Below are 20,780 nucleotides of genomic sequence, written 5' to 3' on the forward strand. Positions count from 1 at the left end.
CAGGAAGGGTATGGTTCATGTTGATTCTCCTTCTTCATGTAAACAAATTGACTGCCCCTTGAACTTAAAAGGAACTCGCACAACGTCAGGCTATAGAAGCAGGAAAGCTCCTCGCTATGACAGTCGTGAGTGTTCTGAATAACGAAATGATGGCGAAGGAGATGTGGAAGGAATGGAAAAATATGAGCAAAGAGAAAGGTAGCCAGCGATGAAACCTTGACCATATGCCGATGCAGCCAAGTTTGCTTCACTAGGAAGAGTTTCTATGCAAACATACCCTAAGGAGGTTTTATATTAGTCAACGGAGGCCTTACTTTATAGCTCAATCTATCAGGACCTTAAATTATCTTACCTTGGTATATGACTTATAATTACCTCGCTGATATACTATTTCTGCATGCAGTAAGAAAACAGGAAAGACATATGTAGGTCAATGCTTCAGAGCATAAGTAAAGGCAAAGGACTTACTACTTAAAGTCCTGCAATATACACATTCTTAGAGAGACAGCTTCAATACAATTCAGAGAATCTTTTAATAGAAAGGCATTATCCGAATTATTTCTTGCTCATTCTTACTTGATTCTCGACTAACAGCTCACCGCGGGGTATAATCAACAACCAGTGTCATGCCAATGCTGGGGCTCTTGCCGTTAGCGTCTTCGGTCATGCTATAGAATTTGCGTGTTGAGTCGATGTCGGACTGCTGGAGCTGCGGCGGTTCGTTGCGGTAGTTCATGACTGAATTAGGATCAGGCGCATCGATGCGGACGGCCTTCTCGCCCTCTCTATCCGTAGTCATCTCGTCACGGACGTCCCCGATGGCGAATTCGTGTCGCAGGCCGAGGACATGCCCAAGCTCGTGGATAAAGACATTCCACACTGCAAATCGTCAGCCTAGGAAATCCATGTCAAAGCTACTAAAAGGACTTACTGTGTAGCTTCCACTCTTTGCTGAATGCATAAGAGTACACGAACATGTAGTTAAGGCCCTCGCCGTTGGGGAAGAAGGCTCTGGCGGACAATCATACCACCACGGACGTGAGCCGGTATACCAAGCCTGCCGGTTATAAGACCGTTCGCTACCCACTCTCCGGTCTTGTTGGAAACCCTAAAGACAAACACGACACTGAAGTCCATAACGCCAAGTACCTGAATCATGAAGACAACACGAAGATCCTCAATTCCAATGTCAAAGCCTGGATAGACGGCACAGTCCAGATTACACCCGATGGCGACCCTGATACCAGAATCCCCGACACCTACTCGGTCTTTTCTCGTTTTCAGATCTGTCTCGAGGCGCCCAACTATACCGTCTTCTCCAACAAGGCTTCCATGGCACAATGCATTGTAGAGCATGGTGGTCGGCCGCACTATGGTGTCGCCCTCGAGGAACCGCATAACGCCATCCACCTTGCGCTTGGTGGCTTTTACCAGAAAGGCGTCTATAATGCCGACACAATCCTCGGCGCCAACGGTGACATGGGAGAGAACGAGACAGCCGCCTTTGACCCCATATTCTACCTCCACCACGCCTTCATCGACTATACCTTCTGGTATTGGCAGCTCCGTCATGATTGCACTGCTGCCGGTAGTCTGACGGTCGAGGCTGGCAAGGACAGCACTTTTAGCATGGGTGACCCAACCTTCCCGAAGGGTACAGCTCTCGACACAAACAGTCCATTGGATCCTTTCAAGAAGCCTGGCGGTGGATTCTATGCATCGGAAGACGTGACAGACATCAAGAAATTTGAATACAGCTATGGTCCTGGCTCGCTCGACGTCGACAATGATCCAGGCCGTTATACGCCACCCACGGGGCCCATTGCTAGTATCGCGCGGGTGCACAATGTCAGCCGTGCAGATTACGCTGACTCCTTCGTCATCCGCACTCATGTTGAACTGCCCGATGGTAGAAAAGTCGAAGTTGGGCGCGAAGCCGTGCTCAGCCGATGGAATGTTGCAGGATGCCGCAATTGCCAGGATCATCTAGACGAGAACTTGTTTATCGCCATCGATAAGAAGACAATGGAAACGTTGAAAGGTAACAATGATTACAAGGAGAACATCAAGTTCCACGTTCAAATCCAGTCCCGTCAGTTTGGTGGTGATGAATTACGTGAGCCTGTACGAGAACCGGTAGTCGAGTTTTTGTAGATGTCTGATAGGAGATCAGAAGCGAGGTTGCTGGCTCTTATATCAAGTGGATATTTGGTGTTGAAAACGCTTGACTAACACAGTTTTACTCCTGTTCACAGCAGACAGAGACGAGTCAAATAAACGCATGCGCTTTAGTATTAATAATATAGAGGTCTCATCGACATTGCCAACTGGAAGTCTTTTTGGGATTGCCGCCAATATATGTCTGCGTCTTAGGGTACAGGCAATGTTTACGCTGAAAGTCGATTCCGTTAGTGGCAGTGTCGTTGATGAACTTGGTACCCGTCAAACTCGCAGGCGCTTGTCCCTTCTCGACCCAAGCCACCATGGCCGCCAATACATTATGTTGAGGATCAAATGGGACACCTGCAGCAGGGGCACCACCGCCCTGACCAACAGCCCAGGCGCCAGGACCCGAGTTGCAGTGGAACATGCCTGACATGCGGAAATAGCGATAGTAGTCCTGAAGGTCGTTATCGGCAGAGTACATACGATTCCAGAAACGCTGGGTATTGAATTGGGTGATTTGGTTATCCTGGCCACCGTGATAGCTGAGCAACTTTCCACCGCGTTTCTTGAACTTTGGGAGTTCTTGAGGGTAGGTACGGATGTCGAATGGGTTCAGCTCATCCGCCTTTTGGACATCATTCGTGTTGTAGGTGCTAGCATCCCAGCTGGGGTCGTTGTATACAACGTATCGGAACCAATCTTCAGAATAGCTGAAGGGGGTGCCTGCGATGAGCTTGGATACGGCCTGTAGTTCATTGCCAGGATTCATGCGAGGGAAGATGAGCTTGCCGTTGGGATATGTATAAGGAGCGTAGATCTTTTGCAGCTGAGCGACTTGAGCCGAGTTCAAGCAGTTCTTGGGACGTCTTGGGCTGCATTGAAGAGTCTTTGGGTTAAAGAAACACTTATCTGGGACCTCGATAATTCCATCCTCAACGCCATCGATCTTATCGCACTGTCGAAGAACTTCGTCATGGATCAGGCCTTTCCAGGTGTCAATGGGAATGTAGTTGGGTGAGTCTGCAGACCCTGTAATTGGGTAGAACATAGCTCTTTGGCCTTGGAGATTGTTGAAGTCAACAGCTGGGCATCCAGCTACAATTCCGTCATAGTCTTTAGGGTACTTCTCTGCAGCCTTGATACCCATGCGACCGCCCAGCGAGCAGCCGAGATAGTAATTGTGAGCTGGCGATTTGCCGTAGAAAGCTTTGATGAGCTTCTTGGCTGAGCGAGTGCCAGTGTGCAGACTTGTTTGATCAGTCAATGGCTCACAATTGAGAAACGAATAGGAAGGCCCTGATACTCACGCTCTGTAAGAGAAATCCTTGACGATTTCGGGGTTGTTCAACATGGTGATACCCGTGGTACCATTGTGGCCGTTGTTTGTACCCATGGTGGCGAAACCATTGGTTGTGCCATAAGCAAGATCCTCGTACTTGATGCCTAAACGTCTTGTCTCAGCTTCACCATAGTCTTGTGCTTGTTGATTGACAATTCACTCACATCCATCGATTCCGCCATTTCCAGTTGCAAGATATCTCGATTCCTTCCAATCACTGGGCAACCATAGCTCAAAGCTGATCGAGGACCGCTTTGAAGTGGGAATTTGTAGGGCAATGCGACACAGGTCGACTGTGACAGCTTGAGAGGCGCGGTTGCAGGTCGGGACGTTATCTGATAACTGTAACGTTGTACCAGCAGAAACAAACTCCTGTCGCGTCAAGGTCGAATTCTTTATGAAGCCCGTTGGCTTGAAAGCTAGACACCTCTTGCGGAAGTGTCCGTAGTCACCATGGCAAGCAGCACTCGCTACCAGGCAACTCAGTACAACAAGACACCAGCAGATACGTAGTAGCAGAGCCATGATTCCTTTACTTTGCTGCAGCAGTACCCGGTCCGTCAGTGTTGAAGAACTGCGCCTCAGGTTCTAGTTAAAGGAATGGCAAAAGAGGGCGGGATGAGATGGGATGACGAACAAATGTCTCTCGGTCACTAATCGTTGGACAACCGAAAAACCCGATGGATGACTAGGATAGGTCTTGGCAGAGCGTACCTACGTAGGCGAGGTGCAGGGGCGCGGCGCAGACGCTGCAGTTCATGTTCCCCGAGATTGGGGCGGAGACGGGAGATAGAGAATCGGACGATGCTGACGGGAAATTAATCGGGCACAACAGGCTATTACATGACCGCCATGACGGCTGCCTGTTGGTATGTAAGCACTAAGGAAGATTGTTTCCGGCACTACGGAACCAACAGCAGGGGCCGCGATAAAATGCATTGAGATTCATGAGCCACTAACCATATGTGATTACTTTCTCAACAGTGATTTTCTAGAGTTGATTCTGAAGGCTTGAAGTCGTGAGATCCGAAGCCTTCAGGCCCGGAACTTTCCCCATCGTGAATAGAGTTATTATTAGGTACCAGCCTAGCTAAGAGTCTGTCCCTCTTTCCCCATTGAAGCACGGGCTTCAATTTAATCGGACGGGATGTGGCATTTAGCTTGACGTTCTACAGAGATCTTCGGCCCCGTCGGAATTGGGGACGGTGGACACATTTAGTTCATCTTGGCAATGTTGAAAATGCAAAATACCTCAAATGATTGTAGCGAAGGATGCATTTATACGGGGTTTCTAGAGTCAACGAGACACTATTGGTGGGATCACATTGTCTACAGATAAGCCAAGGCGGCATTACCGCACCCGTGTGGATACCAGACTTGACAACATGTCAGGGGTTTGAACATGGTTATAGCGAAGAGACAACGAGCCAAATTCCCTTGACTACTCCGTACTGTGTACATGTTTCCTCTATTTACCAATCTGGTCTATGATTACGGCGATTTGGGACTGAAAGTGATAAAGAACGACTTCGCATGTGCACCTCACTACACACGCAAGATATGGAATAATTGTAAATCCTGGAGATGCGCATGGCGATCGAAAAAGGCATGACAGACTTATCGTTTGCCCAACTGCTTAATTTTATAGGTGCATCACAAACGCGGTTCCTGATACAAATACAATCAATCAGGTTGAGATCCGAGGTATTGTTTATCCCTGATACATTATAAGAAGACGAGTCCACACGTCCAAGTCTATTCTATACATTTTCATGCTTTGTGCTGGGATAGTGGCCAGGCGCAAATAGCTCTTCCGTGCTACGGTCTCTGCTCTGCAGCTCGATATTGAGCACCTCAGTCTTGGTCGGACCAATCTTGCTAAAGCCTTGTCGATCGACCTTTCGTTTCTGGCTCGTGGTTGATGCCATAACACCCGAGCTATCCACCCTAGTTCTTCGCGTGTGTGAGGCACTCGTTACAGTCGTTGCTATGCCGCTAAAAACAACCTGGAAACAAGGGCGCATTGTCATAATAGTGGAAACAATGACGGCAGTAAATATTTCGGCCATGGCGAGAGTATTGGGCGTGGTATTATACCCTGATATAGTTAGAAAAATAATGAGCATTGGGAAAAAGGAATGGACATACAGTGAGGATCAGTTGCAGCTCCTTCGTTAGGCACGTAGATCATCACAACGCGAACCACAGCGCAAGCCGTATGTCTACCTCGTCAGCTCATTAATACGAAAACCTTCAATAAATGTCTGTTTCAACGTACGCTAGACCCAAGGCAATGAGAAAGAGAAACTGCCATATTTCTTTACTCCGATGCCCCGTTGACAGAAGAGCAGGAAAGGGTATCAAAACGAGCAAGACCGACGTAAAGGAGTTGATGTAGGCGTTTGCTACGCGGAACTTGGTGTTGTCGATGCATGTCCCGTCGAGATCACCTTGCCAAGCTTTGCGAATAGGAGTGCATTGGAAAGTCGATACCAGAGTGCCGCCAGTGTAATAGGCAATGATGACGCCCATGAGGGCAAAATTGGCGTATCGTGCAATCTTAGTACTCAAGAGGACAGGTTTGCTAAAGATATTCATGTAAATAGTACAAATAGAAAGCTTGATCACGCCCGCTGTCGCCTTGAAAAAGACCTGGTTGAGCCAGAAGCACTGTGAGTAGTGTTAGTGGCGGGATAGAAGTAAAGGGAGGTCGGGAGGGATCTACAATCTTTGGCGTTAGGGCTTTCTGGATATCTGGTGGTAGATCATCTTTGTGATAACCGTAGCCCCATCGGAAGTATGCTAACACTTTCTTAGAAACAAATTCGTGAACAAGCTCGCGACACTTACGGTCTAGGTTGAAGCCAGCAAGACATATGCTTAGGGACTGAATAATTAGTCTACATGACGAATAAGACGGAGTTGCGCGAATATTACCAGACCAAGTATCAAGAGGTAATCCGGTAGGCCGATGACCCTTTTCGAGAGTCGCCAGGATATTCTCCATATGACTAAAATAGTAGCACTAGCCAGTAACGTAAGCGTCACGGCTTTGAGCTTGGCCGAGTTGTTGGGCCCTTGGTAGTACTCCGACATGGGCGTCTGATGGAAACTGTAGCTTGGAAAAAAAGCTTCAAAAACAGTTCGAGGGAGGAGAGCGAAAGGAGCTAGGGACTGCGACTGGCGCGTCTTTATTTAAAACATTAGAATGCATGCGCGCACTGCCTGCGGCGGCACATTGCATACGAACAGCCCATTTTGCATTTAACCTTAAAGGCCGATGAGAACTTTCTTACGGCTGACAAGGTGTTGCCACACGCGAAAGCTACTGGATTCCCATCCTGGCCACAGTTCGGACGACACCATCAATCTGTGACTCGTCTATTTACAGGGATCTTTGCATGCAGATATTCTTAGGTTACATGCACTGCGGCACGGCTGGAAAAAAGAAAGTTCCTAAAGAATGCATTACCATTCATTCAAACAAGACTGGTGGTGATTGAGTTATTGCTGACTTAAAGTCATGTTCTTTCACAAAAGATAAAAGTCCTTCTATTGCAAAACAACGGCTACTGGCAGACTGAGCTTTTAACCACGCAGTCATGATCATATCATTCGTGTTTCTACATTGGTCCCAAGGCGTCTAAATCTACTTCTAGCAGCCAGAGAGTCGAGAGATCCCACCACTATCCTGTACAATGTTGGTCATTAAACTCTAAGTGACATATTGTACCTTTTACCTAAAAGACGGGGATTTAAGCTGTCCGGGCTTTTGATTGTCAGCCGCTGCCAAGGCCATGGAACTAACACCTTAAATAATCTCTTTTCTCTGATCAGATGTCGGATTCGGGTTAAGTCTTACCGACACAAGACAAAACAGGCATATCTTTCCGATCGTGTTGGTCGCCCACTTCCCTTCTGAAACTCGCTTACCGGTAATCGGCTGCACCGTCGCTTGGCACTCTATCAGGAAATTTCTTGCGCGAATTACTTGGGTGGAAAGCAAATCTGAGAGGTATTCCCAAGCGAGCCAACAAAGCTTTTAACAGCCCACAGTCGTGGAGTATGACCGGGATTGGCTCATTCCAGACAGGCATGTAGGCCTTCTTGAACTGGCATCGCTTCCGACATTCCTTATATGGCGTAGGCTCCGCTCAAGGACTTGGGACGGGACGGAAGAACGGGCCAACCGTTTCCGCTTCCGAAAGTTAGGAGAATGCAAGGGGTACAGGGCATGCATATAGGTATTAGCATTGGCAAATTGGTAACTCGGAGTGCTATTTACAGACTCCGGATTACCTAAACGTAAATGCATGAAGTTGTTTCTGCGAGATGGGAATCCAGCCACGAGATACCCTATATATTAGAAAATCACTAAACAAATCTCTTACCCAACTCTCCCCTGTAAAAATTCTTTCTTGGCACGCACTGTTAGTGCCGTGTTAGGAGCGGGATTTTCTGCAGGCCACGCGACCACACAAAACTGCGGGGATGCTATCGGCTCCCTAACAGCAGTTTTCAGAGAAGGAATTTTGGAGAGTTCGCCTTCTCTGACAACACCTTTGTCGGATCTAATGGCGGCACCTCAGAACCAGAACGCCTTAGATATCGGAGGACGATGCCCATGGCATCGGTAGCGACATCCTCCCGATCAACGACGCCGATTGCGATGGGTTTTTCTCCTTTGAAGGCAAGCCGCACCGTCGGCCTCTGATTCCTTCCCGAGGTTTTTCCCTGCCGCCGCGACAGTCGACTACGAGCTACAACTTGGTTACTGGAGATTGTGGACTGCGTCGGCAGATGTAGTGATGCGCGAGAGAATTCTGGTCGGTGGAAAAAGTTCGACAATAGATTGCCCCCGAACCCGCTGACGGGTGACGGGCTTGAGAAATACAGCACCTTTTGTGCCATTGGTATGCTGGATGGTGAAGGAAGCGGGGTTTCCCTGTACCTAGCTAGCTCAGCACGTCTTTTGCTCCAGTAGGAGATCTGGCTTCGTTACAGCCACCCAGACGAAAAATATACAAACAAACAAACAAACAAACAAAAAAATCTCTTACCTCTGGTCTAACGTATAGCAATTGTGCATTCAAATGATCGCAAAGATAGATGCAGCTAAAATTATTACGTGAGCTGTGCAATTGGGAATCCCTGGCCCGAAGCTCATCAAGCCTGATTTCCGGAACGGTGGCGACGGGTTTCGACTGGACCGGGCTTTAACAAGAAGGCAGAGCTCGTTTCGCTGCCACCGCCTCGTAAAAGAAATATCTCGTATTGCAGCCTATTTTTCCTGAGACAATTCGTTGAGGGAGCAATTCAGGGTCTTTAGTGTTGGGACCTAACAATTTATTCCAGACAATGCGTATTTTTGCAAATACGATCCGCACGAGCTTCGAGACATTCGATCGCGACCATTCTGCCACTCTGTTAACCCATACCAACCATAATAACTAAGTCCATTTAGCTAGCGGGTTCCAGGGGAGGCGGATTGTCCCTCCATCTCTACAATACGCGATCCCAACATCCCCCTCGTTTGTCCTATAATAGCACACCAACGTCTTTGGCTCCCAACCCCAAAACCCACCTGCTCCGAGAGTATCTCCTGTACCGTCCAACTCACCTTCTTTCTCCAGCTGTTCTATCCTCGCCCTTCTGTGCAATTTTGTCAGTCACCCGCGCAAATACAAATGTGTCGAAGTGAGCTGATACTTACGTCAATGCATTCTCATATCCCCAGACCACAGCAATAATTGGTGAGGGTGGAGCCTGGCAAAATTCCATTCGCTTTTTGGATATAGCCTCGTGTTTGATTTCGATATTAGACGTGGTCGTGCTTTATATCGGACAGGTTAACCCCCAATCATTGCAACCATTAAATGTGACTTGACTTACTCAGCGGCAAGAAGCTCCATGGGTCGATCTCCGTACGAATACAACACGTTAAACATCTTTCTTTCCACGTCAGGCCATGGATCGCCAAACTGTTCTACCAGTGAATCTCCTTTGATTTGCAGGGTTTGCTGTGGAGTCACAAGGCTTCGGACTATTTGCGTAACGTCCTTGTCTGCAAATACAGCACCATATATATGCAGTGGTGGACCAGTCTGAGGCTGAAACGCACCTATAGAACTTGAGCTTTGAAGTGACATAGGCGCACCCCCCGCCTGATGTGGCGAGCCAAAGCTCTGTATGCCGGGCACTACTCCAACTGTTTCAGCAGTGGGATTGTGAGCATGCCCGGAGTTACCTGGCGGATGTTGCCCATAATATGATGGCGGTGGTGATACTTGGGGTCCAGGTACAAAGACCGGATAGAAGTGCGTCTGTGTTTGCGTATGCGTGTAAGATGCCGTTTGCACCGTTGGTGCTGGTTGGTGCTGTTGCTGCTTGTTTCCAAAAAGACCCATTATCTTGGCTCCGACGACACCAGCGCCAGCTATTGCAGCGGACTGGGCCATTTTCCCTAAACCATCTTGTTGGCCATGGCTTTCGTGATGTTTCCCGAATTTATTGCGAAAGGAGGAGCCAGCCAGAAAGCCTCCACCCATAGCCAGTGCAGTCTTTCCTAGGCCGCGATCTCCATCCCCAAGGGGTTGGTTGTCCGCCCCCACATCCGTGGTAGTTGGATGATTCTCAATCGTAGGGACATTATGATCTTGAAGATTCTGGTATTGCTGCTGCCTGGGCGGGGAGACCGGACGCGCCCACTGAGTAGCTCCAGTAGCAGGAAAGACATAGTACCTAGGCAACAAGACTGAGCAACACAGTCGAACCATTTGACAGAATGGAGCTTGGTGCAACTAACCATGCATTGTGCTCTGGGCTCCAGTTCGACACCCAGCCAGTAGGTAAGGTTGGCCCATCACCTCCCAGCGCTTCGCAGACGAAAAAGTAGATGCGGGCATATAAGCTACACGATCTTGTTGGGGATTGTTGGTAAGGGGGAGGATGGCGTTTGAGTCAAAGGGCTATGGTGATTTTGAGACTCGGGGGAACGAAATCGTTGAATATTAGTCGCGGCATGAATAGAGATCATGCCAAGAGGTGAGATGATGCCATTGACAGGCTGATGCGGGGTTCATATACCTCCCGACTGCGCATGGCGCGCAGAGTGGTATGGTCAGGCGCCATCGTCTATCCAATGTTCTGATGGAGGGTAATAGTGCCTGTACTGACGGCCTCCCATTAAGAGGGACCTCCGGATAAGCGGCTTAGTCCTAGAGTCACGAGAGGGAGCGTAATGCATAAATATCAGTACAACACAAACAAGTAAGATATAATATTCGTTTCAGCCCTGAGCCTAACGTATGAATGGGCTCAATTAAGGGCGTTAAGGCTCGTAAATGAAGTGCCGAAAGCCGCTTATTAGCCTAGCTGGGTTTGAACGCAATGCAACGCTAACCAGTCCTGTTGCCTACTGACATGTATTGCCTACATAATTGGTCAAAAGCAATTCCCAGGCTATTATCTCACGCAAGTACCCTAGCATTGAAAAGTCTAGACCTTCTGTGGCTTGAGCTACTATGGGAGCTGTGACAGTTTACTTAGTTCTTATTAGTTATTAATTATTAAGTACTTCTCTGTTATGAGAGAGTACTCCGGCTTGCGACGGAGAGAAGACGAGCAGATCTCCAGGTGCAGCGAAGATTACAATATTCTCAAGAGGTTTATCTAAATGCCTCAGGGAATCCTCTTTATAGAGTTGCTGGTGCTGCGCTGTCTAAAGCCCAAGGTAATACCAGTATTATTTTCTTAGTATTATTATAACTCAGATCGAGTCCTTTAAGCACTAAAGCATCTCTGAAGACTTTAGCTAATGCAATAAAGGTATGTTAGTTATACAATACCAAGTTAAGTAAAATAATAAATAAATACTACTTAGTGTCTTAGTGTGTTAAATTTGCTTATAGAGCCTTTATTGGTATATTCGCTTGCTAATGTTGAGGTTTCTTACCTGTTGCTTTATCTAAGGACCTTATTGCCAAAATGCTGTATCTTAAAACTAAGGTCTTGTGAATAGTGTTATTATTAGCTGCCTGCTCTAACTATAGGGGGATAATTCCCCTCACATCTTAACCATACCAGAATTGCCCCTACTCACACATTTGTACCGTCTAAAACTTAAATTCCGTGTGATGATATAAGCTCTCAGCCACAAGTCTCAGCCGCAAATATCACGTAAAACGACATAATCTTTGATAAAGAGCCACCCCGCGATGCCGCCATCCTAGAACTTTCCTGCTACTCATCAATTACCCACTTAACCGGAGTTTGCGGCAAGGACTCTTTGCCTGCGAAATGAAGGATGCCGCAGTGGAATTAGATGTATGGTCAGCTCATCATGCTGCTGCGTTTGCCTAGCAGTTCCGCCAGAATCACCTTCAGGTACCATTTTCAAGCGCGCTATGGCTGATCATCAAGACTTAGCGGCGGCGCGATCGAAACCGCCTGGCACAGAGTGAGTTTCGAAAGGGACAACGCCGCGGGTTGCATGACCTGAAGGCTCAGAAGGCTGCAATGAAGGCGGCTATCGCTGACATCTTCACTGAGGTTAGGCAGGACGACCGCCCAGAGCCCCAGGGAAAGATTCGGCAAGCAGCAGTGGCCGCCTAGCTGATTTCTGCTAGTGAGGCAGAGTCGCCAGAATCTGTACCTCCTCAGCAGACAGCATCACTGAGCCATGGGGACCCTGAGAAATTGAATTAGTACCCAGCAGCTCAGCTATTGTACCAGTTTTAGGAATTGTCCAGAGCAACTTACCAGAGACGCGACAGACATATTCCGACATATATGCAACACAGCGCCGCGAGGCCAGAGAGCGCATGAAGAAACTCATGCCGAACTTGGAGATCCCGAGGCCTTTGGACCCTTTCCGCTGTATTGACTGCAACAAGATTGTCGCAGGCTCACAACCCTTTATAGGTGACAACACGATTACATTTGCAGGTCGCCTTTACTGGCGATTGGCCGAATGGCATGAATTCCAAGCCCATGGTCGAGAGTCTGCACTGCAATTGCAGCAGTGGAAATGGCGCCCACGGGATTCCGTCCCGCCAGCTCGAGTCTCAACTACCAACTCCTTGCCTGATGCATCGGGTCATTACGTCAGTTAGGGCTTCGTCTCAAACCCTACTACGATGAAGTCATCAGCGCAAACGTGGCTTTCGCCGTTTGAAGCCGAAAAACGAGTTCGACTCATGTTTGGAGATAACGTGCTTTCCTTACTCACTGCTCCTAACGCCGGACATTCCCTTATCGATGGCTCGAGCCTAATGCTTCAGTCCACGTTAGGCACTGGTCTCATCGCTGGGCTTCTCGACAGGCTCTCGAACTGTTTCGTTTGCCATGGAAACACGCCATTTTGGGAATCGACCAGATTCGATGCAGCCTGCCAAGGGTGGTACTTAGCTGCAGTAGCCTCGCAATACGGGAACCTTAGCGAATGACTGGCCTGACGCTTTGTGGCTATGCCGTTTGTGCTTGCCATGTTCATGCTACCTTGCACGGCTCCTGAGTTTTTAAATGTAATCTCCTGGTCTTATATCATATCATATTATTAGGCAGCGTGGAAAATCGTGACCTTACCATTGTATTCATCGTCGGAAAGAAAGAGCCACCATACAACGCTTAGAGGACAAATCGGAACTCAGGCGTCCTGCTAAAGCTGCATCACTATTTGTTCTTGTGAACCCTCCCGGCAACCCTCCTGTAACCCGAGTCAAGCACCCATCAGCCGATATACCATAGGACAGCCTAGAGGAAATACAAACCATACTAGGTTCTTCAGCAGCGTAGGGCCAACTAAAGATAGTTTTGATACAGACAGCAACAGCTGCTACAAGCGAGACCTCGTTGCTCCTAAACCTTATATTTACTCTGCCAAGCCTAGGCAGGCTATAGAGACTAGAGATGGAGCAGACAAGGCATTCGGTTATCTCTGAACTCCACCGGATAACACATAGCCAAATGATCTATCCTACTTTTAATAAGGCATAAGCACCGCTATGCCGCTTATGGCGGGTAGATATGCCGTAATGCATAACACTAAGTAGTACACAAATATGTATTCTATTAGTAATAATAAAAGCTATGCTGGTTAATAAAGTAACTAGAATAACAACAGCCAGAGTAACCTAGCATATGAATAGAAAGAGATCATTATTCCTCTGCTAACAACTCTAGAGATATTCCTTCTAGAATTAGTAATAGCTATTTTACAGATATTATTATACTAATATAGCTCCGGTCACGTAAATCAAGCTAAGCCGCTTCTTTGCATCTAAAGAAGTTATAGCTCCTATAGCACTCTACCTTCTGGCTGACCTGGCTGCAGTTGCACTACTACTGTATATGCAAAAGTAGATAATTATTGAATCGCTCCTCTACTTTCTACTAATAGTATATCTCTTGGTATATATATACCTAACCTAATAACTACTATATACTATGCTAATATCCTAATTATACTTAACTCTAAATCCTTATTAAGTAAATAGCTATAAAAGTTAAAGCAAGTAGGTAAGAGAGGTAGAGGTATTAGTTAGGTATATAAATAAAGCCTGATTTGGTAAATAGTATGCCTAAAGTGAAATCGACAAATATCCTAGTTAGACAAGCAAGGATGGGCGTTAAATGCTTAAGTTCTGATAATCAACAATATGAGGCTCTTGGCAACAGTATGACATTTGTAGCTGCAATTGCTGGTGTAAGGAGACATTAGACAGAGAAAAGGAACCAGAAGGAAAGTAGCCAGGAGGAAAGAAATTAAAGCAAAAGGCTAGGCAATGACTTGCCAAATAACTCAGAAAACAAACACAGTTACGGGTGGAGATATACCGAGCACTGTCGACCCTGGGCGTCTCTGGGAAAGTCAGTTTTAGCCCATAAGCCCGACGGCTGTTAGATAATATCCACGTCGCGCGCATTACTTCACCTTACCTCGTAGATCGAGCACGTTGTTGCAACTTCGTCCTTGTTTCGCGCTGTCGGCTTCAGCTCGCTTCAGCTTATGATAGGTGCGCCAGATAATTACGTCTGAAATGTGAGCTAGATGTGTTATTTGCAGTTGAAAACTGTGGCTGAGGGTTAACAATGATCGCATGGAACTTAGATTACTCGGCAAATGTGTCAGACGAACAGTCGTGATTGCCATAGTTCGGCAGATGTGTTAAAAGATAGATACCTCATCATAGTGGGAAAGACGCATGTAGCTTGTAGTCAATTATATACAGCTGTGCATGTTGTGACAGGGTTGCATCTGCCGAGCCTCACCACGAGATACGAGAACTGACAGCTAAGGATATATCCTTGACAGGTCTTTTGTCTATACGACGAAGTAAACTACTATGTTTTGGGAAGGTTGACCGGAGCTGGCTTGGTCTATACTGCTTGTCTATGTCATTTTAAGCAATAAGGCGATGTTTGGCTTACAGCAATTGGAACTTTAAATGCATTCCGTGCCGTGATTGCCGAACTAGATCTGGCTCTTGAACTATATCTATGGTAAGGCCGAGAAGTGTGCTGGTACTAGTAAGGTTTAGAATTTAAGTTTAACATTTACCCCTAATACTTTACTACTCAACCTACTATCTTAGCTGGTGTTTCAGATGAATATAGGACTAGAATTCTCGTATTCCGGTCTGCCCTTCATCTTACTCCTACAATGGCACAATTGCATGCATGCCTACTTGCCAGTCCTACCTTCAAAGATGAAGCTTTACTGAGTATTCAGTGGCATGGTAAGAAATAGCACCGTGATCTCGACAGTGTTTGCATATAAATAGGCCAACACCTCGTCCCTTTCCATTCTCCATCTCCTCATCACATCCACAAGTTATTCAACAGATCTTTATTCCGCTCTTTACAACTCTCCACCGTCTACCTCTAACATCCTTCTCACCATGAAGTTCTCTCTTGGTCCCATCCTTCTCGGCCTCGCTACCATTGCAGGCGTGACAGCCTCGCCTGTACCATCCTCCGACATTTCTCCATCCAACAACAATGTTATCAGCCCCCTTCCTGCCCTGGGCGTACCCGGGGATCATGAAAACGCCAACGCTGAGACAAACGAAGTTGCGATCGTTCCTCGCGACTTGAGTGACGAAGCAGCTTCAGGCATATCTAAGAGAGCCATCGACTCGTTCTTCAAGATCCACGTTGTGAACGGAGCTGGCAGAGTCCTGGGAATCATTGTCATCGACTACGTGATCAATCAACTCCCAGGCAACCATGAGGGTATCAACGCCTTCTTTGATAAACTCACCAACGTCAAGACCAACGGTCCCGTTGTCGCTACGCACTTCGAGAATGGCGCAAATCCTTTCAAGACCGCACAGAATGCAATTTTTGACTTCAGCACTAAAGTAGTATCTGGTGTCATTGACCTAGGTCTGGATGCTAGCGGCACTGCTGTGAGCGTTGTCAGCACTGCCGGCATCGAATTGGGCAATCTTGTTGTTGCAAAAGCCCTCCATATCTTCAACGACAAAAACCAGAAGATTGGAAGCGTGGCGATTTAAAGGCGCCTGGCAAGGCCTCTTTGAGAGACTGATTTCGAGGCGAGTGAATATCGGAGGAAGAGCTGGTGATGCATAGATCGAGAGGGTTTTTACAAAGGCTGAACAAAGAAGGGCTCTTCGTTGTTGATGAAGACTTGCTCTAACCGTTGGCCTTGACTTTTCCCTTTGAACTTGCTTATCTTGGATGTATATAGGAGGACTATAAGATAGTATATTAAAGAACATAAAAAATTAAATTATATATATTTAGATTTTGAGCCACGAGTTGCCACATATCCTTGCGATCTTTTAAGACTGTTATTTCATGCTTATAGACATCAGAGCTGGTGCTTACTGCGCATCTTACCTCGTATACTGAAGTTGATAAATAATATCGATAATCACTCAAGGTTTACTGCCACTTGAAGAATCCAGTTCCTTAAACTTAGATGCCACGTCGCACTTGACCTTGACATCGTGCATACGCGATATAAGACGGCCACGAAAAGGTGCATGAGAAAAGTAGAGGTCTATCCTTTTTGGCTTGAAGCGCGGAGACCTGAGATTTATGTCATCTGACGTGTTCCGAATGAGACCGAAGATGATGCTGAACGGGGTTCTTCGCATCGATTAAAGACCTGGCAATTGCGACTAATGACCGCGACGATAGTGATGTCTGATAGCCACTGCCTTTAATAAGTGTAAATAAGTATCTGATGCTTTGTAGAGTTGAGTAATGTGTTAAGTTTGGAATATAGTAGTTGCTGCGCTGTGTATAAAGTGGCTTTAGGCTAGCACTACTGGATTTCTTGGGGTGAGATTAGAAGGGAACGTTTGTCGATCCTACATTACTATCTCCTCAGGGCATGCCGACCAACCGATTCTACTGCATGGAAGTGCTGTGGAGCAATTACTTCATGTCCTTCGGGTGACTAGTTAATATGTTATTCAAGATCATTGCCCTTCGCATCCGAAATTGAAACATCAATCGCCGCACTCATGCAGTATTAAAACTCGTACTTGCAACGAAATCCAATATCTGCTCTCCTCCCCTGGCTGAATCCTTTATAGATACTGCGATTAACTGCATGAACTATTCTGATAAGCAAGAGTGTATAAAGTGCTAGTGAGTGTGTTCTATCTACTTGATAGTTTGGATAAAGAATGATATATTAGTCCTAAGGTGTCGCAGTGGAGCGCCGTCGGTCCCGTTCTTGTTGGTCTCCCATAATTGGTTATGCTGTGGCAGAAGTAACCTTCGAAGCTTGCCATCCCTTAACTAGAAGTTAAAACCGGCAACCTCAACGTTATATGTAGCTTTGCCACAGTTGAGATAGGCAGGCTCCTCTTGGCTACAAGATGCACCCAGCTCGAAAGAAGCCTCGTAGATACCACCAGTGGCTGCCTTGTTTCCCCTGAACCATACACATCTTGCCTTCCACTCCCGATTTACAAACTGGTAGAAAAGATCTTCGCCAATGTCGGCCCCTTTTTGTTGTGAGCTGCCTCAATTTCGGTAGGTGGGAGATAGTTTTGTGTACTTACAAACGGAAGCATCGGCGTCGTACGGTACTCCCAAGTGCGCAGGTCGTCAGACCAGAAGCGGGTATCGTAGTAGGCGCGACATAAAGCTCTCTTTCCACTCGGATCCGGAATGTCGACTCTAGTATCAAGACGCTTATGCAGATAACCATCCTTCTCATATGTGATGTACCTCTGGATAGATGAGGTGTGGTTGAACTGTCACTCAACAATGGCGGGATTGTCAATAGTTCTGTTGAGCCCATGTCGATGCGAGTTTGCGTTTTCATACCAATCAACATCAACACCGTCGACACGGAAAACGGGGGAATCACAGGGAGTAGGATTGGTCAGTCCGATAAAGGTAGCTCCAGCAGTGGCACCAGCAGCGGCAATGAAGGTGACGAGATGTGTCAGGATATCAACACCACAGGCGGCGTTAGTAGCAGAGTGGCGAGGGCAATCGAGAGCGGTGTTGCGAAGAGCGACGAAGAAGGCACCGGCACTGAAGGTTGCTGTGCTCACCAAGATGGTCAGGGCCGAGATGGGCCCACGAGCGGCCAGCAGAGCTGGGATAAACATGCTTGCTTTGTGTAATAAATAAGGTCAGAGAATAATGAAGTTGATGTAAAGGTGCTTGCTGCTTGCTTGGTCGTTGAGAGTGAATGAGACTGGAGTTTATATATATCTTGCATCGAGCTCACTATTGTAATACTGAATTTTCTCTTCTATACTGACCGAGATGTCGTCGGCATCCTTAGGTGGTCCCTGTATTGCCGGGATACGATGCCGGCCGTCTCCCGAGGGTCCCTATCGGAGACTGTGCCGAGCAGGCGGGTAGATCGGCAGCCGTATATGCGGCTATTCTCGTATTTAGCAACTATTCACGATCCTCTGAATGGACTTAGACTTATGTAGCGAATCAGTAGGATTGAATATCTACCTAGCTGTGAGAGGTCATATTTACTAATTTAAGAGTAAAGGCCATTTACACGCGTCGCTGTAAAGTCTTGGCCTAGGACCTTCTCTTTGCGTAGTAACCTGGTTATCTTGCAATGAAGAGCTATCTGACAAGCACCGATCGCCGCCACTGTGTATTATAATGGTTTCCTGAGATTCATTCTCACCGCGGTAGGCGAGGCGGTCTCGAGTTGATCACGTCCCTGACTCTTTGGGAACAGGATCGCATGCCGTTCTTGCCGGCAAGATGCCGAAGATCCATAATCTGGTTGTCAGTGACCATCTACCTGGCTCGTATCCTCTTTACCAACCCGCGATAAATGAAGTCTTCTGCTTCGGAGTGGAGGCAATGAGGCCTTGTCTGAGTAATAGGTAAGTCCGTTAGCTATAGTATACTGAATTGAGTCCTTTCCCAGATGCACGTGTCGTCTAGCGCCGGCATTGTTTCAATAGCTATCAAGGTATGGCATTGTATAAGGTTAAACTTTGCGCTATTAACACAGCTAATAGGGACGTGATACTAATCATGTTTGGAACTGTACAGTCTGGCCTGACCATGCCTATCTTAACGCAGCTTTCCTCGTCTGAAGTAGGCTGCCGAGACTACTGAGACTCACATTCATCCACTCAAAGTCTTTTCAATCCATATTTTCAAGCTCACATCCGTGGAATTAGCTGGTCATGACATCTCCAATAGGTTCCTGGGACCAACTTTTGACTAGCGAGGACTAGCTGGGCCACAGCGCCGGCAGATGGACCTGACAAGCAAAACGTACCTGCCTACCCGGGTATGGCGTATAGTTAATTACATTCGATCAGTCATGTACTGGTAAAAGGAAAGGGCTAGGAGCAAGGCCAGGGAAATTGACGACGCGTACCTATGCACAGACACTCCACGCGAAACATCACCACCTTCTCAATTCGGAAACATGCTGTTGATGTCAGCTTCGCTTCTATAGTCCGCGGAACAACCTGCCGACATGACGATCCCGCTCGTGCTATTGGCAAAACAAATCTGAGTTTTATGGTTTGTATTCAGTGAGCCATCTTGAATCTACCTTCTATCCTACAGCTGCCAACAAACTCGCAAACCACGTCTCATCGACCCTTGCCAGTGTCCGAGGGTCACCAGTCTCTACAATCCTTCCGTGATCCAAAACAAGCACCCTGTCGCAAAATTCAGACACAATGTGCAGCCGATGCGCTACCATAACGATAGTACAGCCCGCAAACTCCCTGTCAATCATCGCAAGCATGTCCCGCTCGGTATCAGCATCAACCGAGCTGGTGAACTCATCCAAGAGGAGTACAGAACTACCCGTCGTCTTCCGCTTGAGCACTGCTCGTGCAATGTTGAAGACCTGCCTCTGGCCTTGACTCAGTGAGGATTCTGATAGAACACCGTCAAGTCCACCCTGGGCCTCCACCATGTTCCAGAGGTCCATTGCTTGCAGCACTTCGCGACACTGCTCTATGGTGGCTGAGCCCAGTGGATCAAGATTCTCCATAAAAGTGCTGCCTATGGGCAAGAACACTGGGTCTTGGGGCACTGTTATTAGTCTTTCCCGTATTGTCTGTGGACTTATGGATGAGAGAGGAACACCGTCAATGGACAATGTGTACTCGGCATCATCCTGTTGTACGGGCTCCAGAAGAGCGAGAAGAAGGAGAATAAAAGAAGATTTTCCGCTACCATCGCTTCAGTTAGCCAAAATGCCTTTCGAAAATTTGTGTGATGTTGAGAGACAAACCTTCCTGTACGACCGCACAAAGCTATCCTTTCGCCCGCTCGGATCGAGACGTCAATTCCTTGCAGCGCATATTCCTCAGCATCTCCACTAAATCCAAATTGTAAGTCACCGTTTCCGGTTCCGTCTCCAGAAAGCTTGAGCAAGAAACTTACTTATACGTCGCCCAAATTCCCCGAGCCTCAACATTTCCCTTAGATGGCCACCGTTCATCACGTTTCCCTTCATCATGCGAAATACGTTCCGTCCCAGTCTTGGTAGTAAAATTCCGGAGCCGAGCTACGGCTCCAATAGAAGTCTCTAGCGCAGCATAGAATCGCACAATGTCACTCAAGGACTGACTCAACGTCATCAAAGTGACTAGCGATGCACCAGAGAGACTTGAACTAGACCGAAGCTGAGTTATTACACCTACGAGAGCTGTCGCCGTAACAGAGACGACCACGATTAAAGTCAGATACAGCCAGCGCTGCACCATTGAAAGTAGATACATCGTCCTCTGGGACTGGGTCAGCAGTCGGTGATGTGTTGATGTTCTCTCCGTCCAGC

At 47.3% G+C, this 20,780-nt stretch overlaps 9 protein-coding genes across 9 annotated transcripts in view; 2 read left to right on the forward strand and 7 right to left on the reverse strand.

The window, feature by feature from the left end:
• Positions 1-595: 595 nt before the first annotated feature.
• Positions 596-1,137, reverse strand: FOXG_10854 (uncharacterized protein; the record flags this gene model as incomplete). Its single annotated transcript, XM_018390327.1, has 3 exons — positions 596-879; positions 932-1,011; positions 1,088-1,137. The coding sequence occupies 3 exons, from the start codon at positions 1,135-1,137 to the stop codon at positions 596-598; spliced, it is 414 nt and encodes a 137-aa protein (XP_018248764.1).
• Positions 1,138-1,332: 195 nt separating this feature from the next.
• On the forward strand, positions 1,333-2,154 carry FOXG_20392 (uncharacterized protein; the record flags this gene model as incomplete). The annotated part of the gene is made up of 1 exon (XM_018400675.1): positions 1,333-2,154. The coding sequence occupies one exon, from the start codon at positions 1,333-1,335 to the stop codon at positions 2,152-2,154; it is 822 nt and encodes a 273-aa protein (XP_018248765.1).
• Positions 2,155-2,265: 111 nt separating this feature from the next.
• Positions 2,266-4,303, reverse strand: FOXG_10855 (uncharacterized protein). Its single transcript, XM_018390328.1, has 3 exons — positions 3,670-4,303; positions 3,474-3,609; positions 2,266-3,413 (listed from the first exon to the last, which is right to left on the reverse strand). Exons 1-3 carry the CDS (start codon positions 4,028-4,030, stop codon positions 2,312-2,314), a joined length of 1,599 nt encoding a protein of 532 aa, XP_018248766.1. The 5' UTR covers positions 4,031-4,303; the 3' UTR covers positions 2,266-2,311.
• Positions 4,304-5,057: 754 nt separating this feature from the next.
• On the reverse strand, positions 5,058-6,682 carry FOXG_10856 (uncharacterized protein). The gene is made up of 6 exons (XM_018390329.1): positions 6,443-6,682; positions 6,356-6,392; positions 6,231-6,307; positions 5,784-6,175; positions 5,654-5,727; positions 5,058-5,603 (listed from the first exon to the last, which is right to left on the reverse strand). Exons 1-6 carry the CDS (start codon positions 6,599-6,601, stop codon positions 5,266-5,268), a joined length of 1,077 nt encoding a protein of 358 aa, XP_018248767.1. The 5' UTR covers positions 6,602-6,682; the 3' UTR covers positions 5,058-5,265.
• A 2,711-nt stretch (positions 6,683-9,393) lies between these two features.
• Positions 9,394-10,410, reverse strand: FOXG_10857 (uncharacterized protein; the record flags this gene model as incomplete). The annotated part of the gene is made up of 2 exons (XM_018390330.1): positions 9,394-10,259; positions 10,311-10,410. The coding sequence occupies 2 exons, from the start codon at positions 10,408-10,410 to the stop codon at positions 9,394-9,396; spliced, it is 966 nt and encodes a 321-aa protein (XP_018248768.1).
• Positions 10,411-12,128: 1,718 nt separating this feature from the next.
• Positions 12,129-12,293, reverse strand: FOXG_20393 (uncharacterized protein; the record flags this gene model as incomplete). Its single annotated transcript, XM_018400676.1, has 2 exons — positions 12,129-12,226; positions 12,266-12,293. 2 exons carry the CDS (start codon positions 12,291-12,293, stop codon positions 12,129-12,131), a joined length of 126 nt encoding a protein of 41 aa, XP_018248769.1.
• Positions 12,294-15,293: 3,000 nt separating this feature from the next.
• On the forward strand, positions 15,294-16,247 carry FOXG_10858 (uncharacterized protein). Its single transcript, XM_018390331.1, has one exon. It carries the CDS (start codon positions 15,406-15,408, stop codon positions 16,021-16,023), a length of 618 nt encoding a protein of 205 aa, XP_018248770.1. The 5' UTR covers positions 15,294-15,405; the 3' UTR covers positions 16,024-16,247.
• A 1,034-nt stretch (positions 16,248-17,281) lies between these two features.
• On the reverse strand, positions 17,282-18,105 carry FOXG_20394 (uncharacterized protein; the record flags this gene model as incomplete). The annotated part of the gene is made up of 3 exons (XM_018400677.1): positions 17,282-17,490; positions 17,544-17,742; positions 17,824-18,105. The coding sequence occupies 3 exons, from the start codon at positions 18,103-18,105 to the stop codon at positions 17,282-17,284; spliced, it is 690 nt and encodes a 229-aa protein (XP_018248771.1).
• A 1,439-nt stretch (positions 18,106-19,544) lies between these two features.
• Positions 19,545-20,780, reverse strand: part of FOXG_10860 (uncharacterized protein) — a gene marked incomplete at both ends in the record, with an annotated part of 4,697 nt that continues 3,461 nt past the window's right edge. Inside the window, 3 exons of the mRNA XM_018390332.1 lie at positions 19,545-20,172; positions 20,235-20,321; positions 20,387-20,767. Of these exons, the coding sequence (XP_018248772.1) occupies positions 19,545-20,172; positions 20,235-20,321; positions 20,387-20,767 (1,096 nt within the window). The remainder of the gene's footprint in view (positions 20,173-20,234; positions 20,322-20,386; positions 20,768-20,780) is intronic.

The sequence above is a fragment of the Fusarium oxysporum genome, chromosome 1 (assembly GCF_000149955.1).
Source record: "Fusarium oxysporum f. sp. lycopersici 4287 chromosome 1, whole genome shotgun sequence".
NCBI classification, from domain to species: Eukaryota; Fungi; Ascomycota; class Sordariomycetes; order Hypocreales; family Nectriaceae; genus Fusarium; species Fusarium oxysporum.

What these genes read in the sequence shown, in the direction of transcription:
- FOXG_10855 (XM_018390328.1), bottom strand. Translation starts at nt 4,030, where the DNA reads ATGGCTCTGCTACTACGTATCTGCTGGTGTCTTGTTGTACTGAGTTGC. An exon ending in AAATGGCGGAATCGATGGAT is followed by an intron (nt 3,610 to 3,669) that starts GTGAGTGAATTG and finishes CAAGACGTTTAG; the next exon opens with GCATCAAGTACGAGGATCTT. An exon ending in AAGGATTTCTCTTACAGAGC is followed by an intron (nt 3,414 to 3,473) that starts GTGAGTATCAGG and finishes TGATCAAACAAG; the next exon opens with TCTGCACACTGGCACTCGCT.
- FOXG_10856 (XM_018390329.1), bottom strand. Translation starts at nt 6,601, where the DNA reads ATGTCGGAGTACTACCAAGGGCCCAACAACTCGGCCAAGCTCAAAGCC. An exon ending in ACCTCTTGATACTTGGTCTG is followed by an intron (nt 6,393 to 6,442) that starts GTAATATTCGCG and finishes CTAATTATTCAG; the next exon opens with TCCCTAAGCATATGTCTTGC. An exon ending in TGCTGGCTTCAACCTAGACC is followed by an intron (nt 6,308 to 6,355) that starts GTAAGTGTCGCG and finishes AGAAAGTGTTAG; the next exon opens with CATACTTCCGATGGGGCTAC.
- FOXG_10858 (XM_018390331.1), top strand. Translation starts at nt 15,406, where the DNA reads ATGAAGTTCTCTCTTGGTCCCATCCTTCTCGGCCTCGCTACCATTGCA.